The sequence below is a fragment of the Poecilia reticulata genome, linkage group LG14, assembly GCF_000633615.1.
Source record: "Poecilia reticulata strain Guanapo linkage group LG14, Guppy_female_1.0+MT, whole genome shotgun sequence".
NCBI lineage: Eukaryota > Metazoa > Chordata > Actinopteri > Cyprinodontiformes > Poeciliidae > Poecilia > Poecilia reticulata.
Window position 1 is genome coordinate 24,357,115 of NC_024344.1, and position 10,739 is coordinate 24,367,853.

The 10,739-nt window shown below is 35.1% G+C and overlaps 1 protein-coding gene across 1 annotated transcript in view; it reads left to right on the forward strand.

Annotated features, from left to right (window-relative positions):
• Positions 1-10,361, forward strand: part of scimp (SLP adaptor and CSK interacting membrane protein) — an 11,726-nt gene extending 1,365 nt beyond the window's left edge. Inside the window, exons 2-6 of the mRNA XM_008428537.1 lie at positions 669-730; positions 1,394-1,512; positions 6,956-7,007; positions 8,331-8,407; positions 9,593-10,361. Coding sequence (XP_008426759.1) covers positions 1,401-1,512; positions 6,956-7,007; positions 8,331-8,407; positions 9,593-10,098 — 747 coding nt within the window. The 5' untranslated portion in view covers positions 669-730; positions 1,394-1,400 and the 3' untranslated portion in view covers positions 10,099-10,361. The remainder of the gene's footprint in view (positions 1-668; positions 731-1,393; positions 1,513-6,955; positions 7,008-8,330; positions 8,408-9,592) is intronic.
• Positions 10,362-10,739: the final 378 nt, after the last annotated feature.

Consider the following 10,739-nt stretch of genomic DNA (forward strand, 5'->3'; position numbering starts at 1 on the left):
ATATATATATAAATAATCTGTGCCTCCAATGCATTCCACATAACAATTTTGGCACCTTATGGCAAAAAGTTTGGATACTAGTAGTTTACAGTATTCAACTAAACAAAGCTGGTTGCAGAGCTTTTTGCATGTGTCTCAATAATAATGCCACTCATAATATGTCACTGATAGAGACATATGATCTGGCTGCCTCTCTTGAATAAAAATCCAGTTTATTCATCAAAAATACATGCAACTGTGTGATAATCTGAAATGTGATTTGTAGTAAATATGTGCATCATACTGCTTAATCTGATCCTTATAGAGTCGTGTTACATGGGCCACAGATAAATGTGTTACCAGAGGAACTGAAACTTCAAATGGCTCAGATGTGCATGACTTTTTCCTCCCTGGTTTAAACATTTCGGCTCTCTTAGTTGGAAACATATCCATACATATATTTGGAAATTTTTATATTTAAGTACAAAGAGGCTTGAGGCCCTCTATACAGATATTTTGCTCTTCTGTGACTCTGTCACATGCAACCCCCACAAGCTGGGGTCAGCGGAGCATGGCAGAGTCTCAACCTGCAGGTTTCTTCACTGTAACAGAGAAAATGAGAAGCTGCTATGCAAAATTTCTGCACATGATGACTGTTGCCGTAATATTCCACCCACTTTCATCTTCAGTTGTCTGAGCCTGACGCCCGATTCTGATCCAGGCTCGGATCTATCAGCTGTTTGCTCAAAAGGTAGGACACATAATTGTATTTTGGGGGGATTTTTCAGCTAAAACTTTAACATATTATGTCAGCCTAATAGTAGACTTGCCTGAGTCCTATTTGAGAAAAATAACAGTTGTTTTCACAAAAGTCTGAAGCTGATATAGAGAAGTTTAAATATTTCTCCATAATTGTGAAGAAGCAGTATGTATTCTTGGAAGCGATCAGGAAGTTGTTGAGAACAGAAAATGTGGGGAGAAAAGATAAATGAGGGGGAAAAAAATTGCATTTTCAAGGAAACATTAAGCGGAAACATGTTTCCAGATGGAATCAACTGTTAAATTAAAAACTAACTCCTGTATTCATGTTAAAATACAAATTCTTACAGCTCAACCAGCTAAAAAAAAATCTGTTAACATTTTTCTTTCTTTTTTGCTGGCAGTGCATGAGGTGGACTTCCTCACAAAAACAGTCCCTAGAGGCTGTCAGGAGGCTTGTTTGAGTCTCTCAATTCAGATGCTGGTACCAAAATAACTTTAACACTTAGTCAACGCTGAAAAAGAGGAAGTGGTGAATGGTTGTCTTTCCGATCCACAGCCTTGTATACTGAAAAGCAACAGATGAAAACCAGCTGAACTAAGAGTGTCTTTTTTATAATTTTTCATGTTTTTGATGGTTTGTGGTGTTCGGCAGAGATCCCATGGCTCTTTTACGCAAATACATCTGGGTGCTGGTGATACTGGGGATGGTTTTTGTGTCGCTGGTGATCAGCCTCATCTTCATCCTCATCAACAAGTGCATTTCCAGAAAAGGTAAGATGAGATATATTTTTTATCTATTTTCTGTCGTTCAATCAAAATATTAGAATTTTTCAGACAAAAGTGTGTCTGAAACACTTTTAGCTTTCTGACATATATGGTGTCATTGTATCCAGAATATCAACAGGAAAATAAAACAAACATCTCAGCAGCGTGTATCTTTTTTTAATCCAGTCAAAAAAAAGGTGGTTGTTTCTTGCACGACAATTGGAAATATTGACTAGTAATTACATTTTAATCCTAGATAATGCCATCTTAATCTTAGATAATTCCTTTATTGTCCCAGAAAGGGGAAATGCAATACCAGCAGCAGCAAAGTGACAGGTAATCAAAGCATGAAGGTGAAAAAAAAGAATATAAGATACATAAAAACAGAATAAAGAACAAATACTGTACATTAAGGGCAAAATGTCAATATAAATACTGTGCCATTATTAGAATTAGGTAAGGTAAGGTAATTTATTTATATAGCACATTTTTAGCAACTCCAATCCAAAAGAATGTACACTGGGTGGGTTAATCTGCAAAACCTTTTACATTTGAGCAATTTACATTAAATGACAATAAAAACGGTACAACAACAGAGATGTGCTACTGAAACATTATTTAAAATGAGTAAAAACAGCATAAATACAAGCAGGGCATTCCAGTTGTAAAGTCTTACTAGAGGAATTAAATTGTCTGTTGTTGTCCTTTAACCACTTATCAAAGATACATTCAGCAATCAAACGCCTGTCTGTGTTCTGGTTTTATGTTAAAAACCACAAAACATAACAAGTAGTGGCTATAAACAATATCTGTGATAAGAACTAATTGTGTCTCTTCCGAATTCACATGAATTCTGTTTTAGACACACAAACTCTGACTTCAGAAAATAAATGTTCCAGATTAGTTGCTCAGCTTTATGTGGGTTTTTTATGAATGTTGCCTGGACTGGACATTTCTTACCCATTGTCATGATTTGTGGTTGTGGAGGTGATGAGGCAGACACAGTGAACCCAGAATGATGATTTAATAATGAACAAACCAAACAATCCAGGCAGCACAGATGAGTAACAGCAACAATTCTCATACTGGTAGCAACTGGCATGACAATAGACAGGAGACAGACTAGATGGTGGACAAGATGAGGACCCAACAAAGAACAAGAACCACAGGTGGGTTTAAATACACAGGGAGACAGTCAGGGAAAACCAGGAACAGGTGCACTCAATCAAGGGGCAGACAGGACAACACAGAGACTCAACAGAACACAGAAACCTAAATAAACACACAGAAAAAAACCAAATCCTCACACCCATGTGGGCCTCGTAAACGTCAACTGTGATCAGTCGGATTTATGGATCTAAAACTCAGTTCTGCAACTTCTTCAATCCAAAGAGACGTTTTTGTTTTCACGCCGCCAAATTTAAACTCCTTTAGATCTCCTTCCCTTCTTGTTGATGTCCATGTGCAACAATCAATTATTACATAATTATTACAAAACATTTCAGTGGTTTCATTCTTGTTTAGTTTTTGTTACATCTTATTATGAAGCAAGTTTGGAGTTTTGGGTTTACTGAGTGACTCTAACTTGACTTCACTCATGGTCCCACCTCCGTTGTTCTGCTTCTTCAGTGGCGGGTTTAGTTTATGAGGAACATTTGTGGTTTCAGTTGTTGCAGTTTTGCAAAGCAAAATTTCACACACTGCAAACTAAAAGCAAATCCAGAGTTCAACAGATATGCATCTTTATATGACCATGTTTGACCAGAGCTCAGGCTCCGTTCTCACTTTGCTACTTCAGTCGTATTTTAAAAAATATATCATTATTCTGCTTATGGGATCTGCAGATAGTTTTATCTATGTTTTTTACCAGATGGAGTGTGTTTCTGTGACCAAAATGTGCAAAAATAGGGATTAAAATAGTGAAAAAGTACATTTAGAGAAAATAGTGAAAGAAGTTACCTGCATAATGTGAAGATCTAAATAGTAAAAATAACACATTGCAATCAAATAAGTGCATGGATTTAGCAGTAAACAGTGTTGCAGATATAATTTTTCATAATATTTTAAATCTGTTTGCAGTGATCAGATGACAATGATGTTTTAAGCTTATAATTTGAAATATTTCCTTTGTCAAAAAACACTCAGTTTTTACTGTATTCATCATGACCAAAATTATCCTTTATCCTAATTTTAGAGGATTAATTTAATCAGAACTGGTGATACCAATGGTTCCCCCCAAAAAACAGGAAAGAATTAACAGTTTGTATCAAAAGTTGGCCTGAAATTGAAGGGAAACAGAGCATTGGTCCAGAACTTGATACGTGGCATATCTGATTTGGGTTTTTCAATAAAATGTCATGTATTTGCAAATACAATTCTTAAAACATTGTGTCATCATAACTTCTTATCATTACTAGCTTGCAAAATCAGCTTCATGTCAAAAAGCTGCAGGATGGACAGCAAAAATCATCTTTCTGCTTTATAACTTCCTCACAAAGTTATTATAATATCAGATAAAATCATTAAACATATTAAATTGTGCAGCTGAACCTTGTTATGCCTTCAGCAGATTAAACTTCTTTTTATTTCTTGTGCAAACAGACAAAATATAGAATAAAAATATGATCCATCCTCATTTCCCTACATTCTTTCCCTACAAGTCTTTAAAAAAATAAAATAAAATAAAAGTAAGGCTTTCTTGAATGTTTCTGTGTTTGTGTTGACACTTCTGCTTCTATTTTCATTTTGATGCTTTTGGCTTTTAAACTTGGTGATGTTTATTTATTTCAGATAAAATTAAGCCATCCCATCTAATAATCCAGCCACAGATTTCTTCACAATGCTTTTATTAAGGCTAAAAGCACTGATTAGAAGAATGCTTCTTTTTATGTACTTTGATATCAGCTTTAATAAGCAAGCAGCAAACAGACTTACTCTGGTAATGGTATTTAAAAAGTCTTGAAATATATATATTTAAAAAATGACCTCACTGAAAACTTTAGAAAAACTCAATCTTTAATTTCAGTGCATTTTTTTCACTGCACTGTTCAATACATCTTAGTAACAAGCTGAAATAACAGTTGTGGTCGCTAATTTCTATCAATTGATCAAACTCCAAACTGAATTTTTGAAGTAATATCTCTGTTGTTCTCAGAGCATCACAAGATTTGGGGGATTTTAAATGATGATGAATAATTAAACTTTGTTGAACTTTGTTGAATTATTCATCAAACAGATATATTTAGATATAAAGTTGTTTAAGTTGACTTTATATCTAAATTGAAAGCCCTTGACTGTTGATTGATAATTTTTACACATTCTTTTTTTTACTTTTTGCTTACCAATCTGAATGTGTTGAACAAGTAAAATTAGAAATAGTGCATCCAAATATTTTTCATGATCCCAGAAAACAAGTTGATGTTATAAGAGAAAAGCTGGAAAAACATCAAAAGGCTACCATAAATTGTTAGTTTTATTTATTACTAAATCGTGTTAGCAAACAATAGCTTTTTTTTTTTTTTTTTTTTTTTTTAGCAAAAATCAGCTTCTGTGGAACCTGGTTCTAGTGATAATGAATTTAAATAATAATAAATGAGGAAGTGAAACACAGAGAGAAATAAAAAGCCATCTAAATTAATAAACAGAAAGGATTAAAACAAGAGAAACGGATGGGAGTCCAAATACCTACGTTGTTTCTCCTTTAAGTTCTTGACTTTTAATAAATATTCCCCTATGTTTGACTTTTTCCAATCAACAAATCATAAAAGAGGATGAACATGGTGTCTAAAGTAAGGTGGAGGACGTGTGGGGATGTGGGCCTGTTTCTCTTTCCACACAACCCTTATTAGAAGAATGTTAACATTTCAGATTAGGAGGATATTTTAAAAGACAATTTAAAGGCATCTGCTAGAAAACTAAAAAATGATCTCAAACTGATATTTTATTTTGATAAACCAATTTATTTTTAAACTGAATACAAAATCTTGCCAAGTATTTTTGTCCAGTTTCTATTGCAAATATCGTAGTGCACTTCAAATAACTTATAATTTAGTTTATAAAACTACATTTTTTGTTCTAATTATTTCATTTACAACATGGGAAAAATGTCTTATTAGTGAAATAATCTGACAATTTTGTTAGAACTTTTTAATCAATGTTAAAGGATTATTGACTTAAAACAAGCTCTCACATCTCGATGAAAAGTTACTTCTAAGTTAGTTTTTGTCTTATTTGAAGTGTATGAAGATGTAGTAGAAACTAGACCAAAAATTATTCAGTAAGATTTTGTGCTTTTGCTGTAAAGTGCGACTACAATAAAATATGAATTTATTAAATTAGCTCTAAACATCCTTACCAGAATTTCCAACAAATTTGTTTCCATCTGTAATATAAGCATGTTTCTTCTGTGACCAATCACAGACCTGAAAACCTGAACATTTTTTAGCACGTTAGAATGATGTAAACTGTTTCCATGTCTTTGACAAGGCTGGTAGTAAAGCCGTAAAATCCGCTTCAGAAAAATTCAGGAAGGAGTGAACAAAGTCTGGTGGCTCAGTTGGTTGGAGTGAGTTCTCTCTACTCCCGGTTTCCTGTCCGTTTACTGGTAAATAAAGGCCATAAAATAAGAAGTGGGCAAAGTTTCCTCTTCACTCAAAACAGCCTCTGGGTGTTTAGTTAACCTGAAAACCCATAACATGCTCTTTTTCTGCTACACATGAGAGCCCTGAACAGGAAAGAGGAAACCAAACATCATTACTACTGTCACAAATACTTCTGAGGTCTTCAACCCCATAGAGAAGTTATTATAATTGTATGAAATGCTATTATTAGAGGCACCCTGTGGATTTGATCGGCTCAGATGAAACTTTAATGATCCCTGTGGCGTAGCTGCAGCGGCAGCAAAGCCAGGCTTTGCTCCGCTTTGGAGAAACGAACCCAGGGCAAACAAATGCAACAAAAGACTCTGCTTTATAAATAATATTAGTACATTTTGAGAGAAAATATGAAATGTTTCATAAATAAAAAGGAAACAGGAAAACCTTTGAGTTTGTTTTAACAACGCTTATTATTCCAATGTAACATTTAATTTGTGTTTATTGTGTTTTTGTCCCTTTTAAGCTCTTTAACACACATTGAGGCTTTTGCACTTACTTCGGTTATAGTGTTTTATTGTTTCTATTGTCGACTTCTGTCCTTTCCATATTTTGAATGTTTATGTATGTATTGCTACAACATTTTGTTACAGATGTTGTTGTTTTAAAGTGCTTTATAACTAAAATAGTGGTGGTTATAGTAATCTATTTTTGATGATTAATATTTGGACTTTTGAGAAGATAACACATATCAGCCTCTTCCAGTCTGCTACCATGATATGAATTGTATTACTGTTATTTGTTTACATTTTTACAGCATCAAATAACTTGAAATAATTTTTCCTTCTTTCTTCCAGGAGGCAAACATCGAATTTTACAGCACCAGGAAAAACCTAACGTCAAAATCGAGTAATGTCTTCTCATACGTGTGATCTTAGTTTCTCTGAATAGCAAAATCACATCCTGATTTGAGGCATCCTAAAAACAGGAACAGCTTTTTAAAAGTATCAGTGTAAGGATCAGACAGGATCAGAACAAGACATAACTAAATGTTTTCCATAAGCAGAAACTGATTGGTCAAACACTTAAACATGTTGATCTACAATATTTTTTCAATGAAAATGCTAAAAAAAAAAAAAACTTCCTGTCTTGATGATGTGGGTTACTTGGATGAAGTAAAATATTTATTTACTGCTGAAAATTTACAATTTTTGCAGGCAGGTGACAAATCTCACCATGATTCTGTATCAGGTGATGTGAGTCTGTGAGGCTCTGACTTCTCCTCTGAAGTAAACCGTTGAACCAGCAGCTTGAGCAGCACAACATGTCTGTAGAAGGTGGTAGGAAACTTGAGGCTATTTTAGTGAAGCGCAACAACAAATAAACAGTAACCAAGCCTCAAGCTGAGTTATGACCCCATTCAGAATTTTTAGTTCTTCGATGTTTGTTCATGACCTCTAGTTTATTTTAATTACTAGAGAGAACTCGTTCATATTCACATTTTGCTCATTCTTGTTAATTTAGGAACTAATATTAAGGGGAGTTGAAAACATATGTATGGCACATTTTCCAGACTTTTATTTGTAAACATTTTTGAAACAATGTGGATTATTTTTTATTTTTTCTTCTAGTTATAAACTAGATGATGTTGGCTTATCATATAAAATCCCAATAAACACATTGTGGTTCGAAAACATTACAAAACTGGAAAGTCTTATGTGCCATGAATTCAAATGCAAGTTTTTGCACACCAAGTACAAACTGAAAAAGCACAAGGGCTGGTCAGTTGATGAGACCATGCTAACTACACTTAGCATTACAAAGAGTTAAAGATGGGTCTATAAATGTTATGCATCTAAATACTGAAGAAACATCTTTACAAAAAGATTTTAATGAGGCATCCTACAAACCACTGGAAGCTCGAGTTAAAAAGCTTTTGACTGCAGCTGCCATAAATATCTACTTTGTTTTTGTGGTTTGAGTTGGCAACGACGCTACTACTTCTCCAACTTATCAAAGAGAGTTCTGCTTTAGTTCTTAAATAAAATTATTCAAACTTCTAATGCAAATGCGACATACTTATTGTTCATGATGATTTCATCAGCTTTTCTGATAAAGCCCATGGATATTGATTACATTTTCATGCTTTCCACTCATCTAATGCACCATTCTTTCAGAATGTTAGTTCAAAAAAATTAACTTGAATATTTCTTTATTCTCAAAAATTTTCAGGAGCAACAAATATCAGCTGACACAACCTGTCACTGACACACCTCCTCTTCCTCCTCGGACACAGTTTCTCACAGCAGGTAAAGCTCATTTTCCTACCAGTACATCTTATGGACAGAAATTGGACGGTGGCACAAACTGTTTGCAGGAACTGAAAAAGAAAGTGACGCTGTATGACAGGTGACCTATTTGACAATAAACTTTGAATCCCAGGCAGAAGGAGAAAGCCACATATTCGCTTTCAGTCAAGCCTTCTGCAGCCAAGTTCCTTTTAATTCAAGCCACACAGCCATGTCAGTTATTTGAAAATCCCAAATGTGAGTGACATTATAAATCAGAGTTTTGTGCTTATTTTCTGGGCTTCAGTGAGCTTGACTAAAATAAACAGAACAAAGTGAATTGAAAGATGTTGAATTGAACACTGCAGATACTTTCAGAGTAACTCTTATATGAATATGTTTGCTAATTTAAAAACTAGGAAAAAAAACTTTAATGTAATCTGTAATAAATTTGCTTTCAATTTATGTTCTCAACTCTCCTGGAAGCTTGAATGTGACATAAAGACACAAATGACATTATGAGACATGAAGAGTTTATTTACATTCCTGGATTATCTGAGTTTAAAGAATGAGAAGAACTTATAAACACCATGTTTTGTTATTGCTTACAGCGACACATTTGTCTCTAATATATTAATAAAAATATATAATCTAGCAGCTCAAGCTGAGCTCCATCATTTTTATTCAGCTGGTTTTACCGCTATAGGCGCTGTACAATGGCTGCTGGAAAAGATAAGTGTTTTGTTGTTGACTTACTATTCAGAAGCCACTTGCCGCATTCTTGTTGGATGTGCAGGAGGTGCCACTTCTGCTTTTCAAAGATGTACGGTTGTACAATTGCACATCTGCCTTGCTGCTGAAATGTGCTATACAAATAAAATTTGATTGATTGATTGATTGATCTATTTTCAGTCATTTTCTCTTGCAAGTGTAGACATTGAGTTGAGGAGGCAGCAGCTCAAAGTAGGCAGAACTGAGCAGATTAAAATCTCATCATCTAAGAATGATTTTGTGCAACAAATGTAATGAACATGTTTTGTTTAGCCCAGACTGATCCAAACCTGTTCAAGGAAGCATCATAAGTCACTATTAAAACAATCTGCTGGTCACCTTTAGATAAGGCATCAAACTAACCAAGTTGATTTGTGTTCTGTACTTCTCCACATGTGATAAGAAACTACCTAAAAAGAAAGTTTATTGTTTCAGAGGCCCAAAGCTATGAGAACCTGGCTGAGGAATGTGAGCATGACGACCAGAGTGACCACGACTACGAGGAGGCCCTGGACCAGAAGCTCGACTGCGTGAAGGTGCAGGAAAATCTGCTCTGCAATCATCCAAACACAAACTCTGGAGTTTCAGACGCCCAGAGTTATGAGAACCTGGCTGAGGAGAATGACTACGAGGAGAGTGTGGATCCACTGCCGGACTATGTCAAAGTGGAGGATGAAACCGAGATTCTTCCCCCTCCTCTCTGCGTTTTGGATCCAAATATGGAATGTAATTTTTCTTTAGGTCAGAGCTACGAAAATCTGGCCGATGAGAATGAGTACGAGGAGAGCATGGAGCAGCAGTTGGACTATGTGAAGGTGGAGGATGAGGAGGAGTTCCCTCTTCATCAGAGCAACGAAGCGAGGGACAACTCCTCCACTGCTTCCACCGAGGACTATGACGACATTGGAGAAGATGAGGAAGACTATGATGATGTTGCATAAGATCAAGATAAAAAAAAAGGGCAAAGACTTTTTCTCTCTCCAACCTTCTAGCTGAGAAGAGCTTTAACAGATATTTCGTTTCCCATCTTTAATTTTTTTTCACGTTTTAAAAAGCAGAACATCTGGAGAGAACACTTCGCTTTTGGACACTCAGTTTTACTTTTTGATTCCTACACAACTTATTTACTGATAATTTCTAGATTTGTTTATAGCTGTTTTTCAACCATTTTGATTTAAAACCTTGTGAACTGTTTTTTTTAACCATTTTATTTTCAAAATAAAACGTAATTTTTATGTTTCTAAATTGTACATGTAAATGTAATTGTGTTTACAGTAGGCGAATTTTTGTCTGTCATGATTTGTGATTGAAGAGGTGAGGATGCAGGATGAGGTGAGGTATAGTGCAATAATGATGATTTTTAATGAAAGTCCAAACCAAGAGAACAGAATCCAGGCAGCACAGGTGAGCAGCAAGGCTAAGAGCTCAGACACTGGTAGCGACTGGTTACACAGCTAGACACAATGACATAGCCGAGGACCTGACAGGGAACAAGAGACACAGGTGGGTATAAATACACAAGGAAGGTAATCAGGGGAAACGAGGGATAGCTGGGGACAATCAAGGGGTAGACAGGACAACT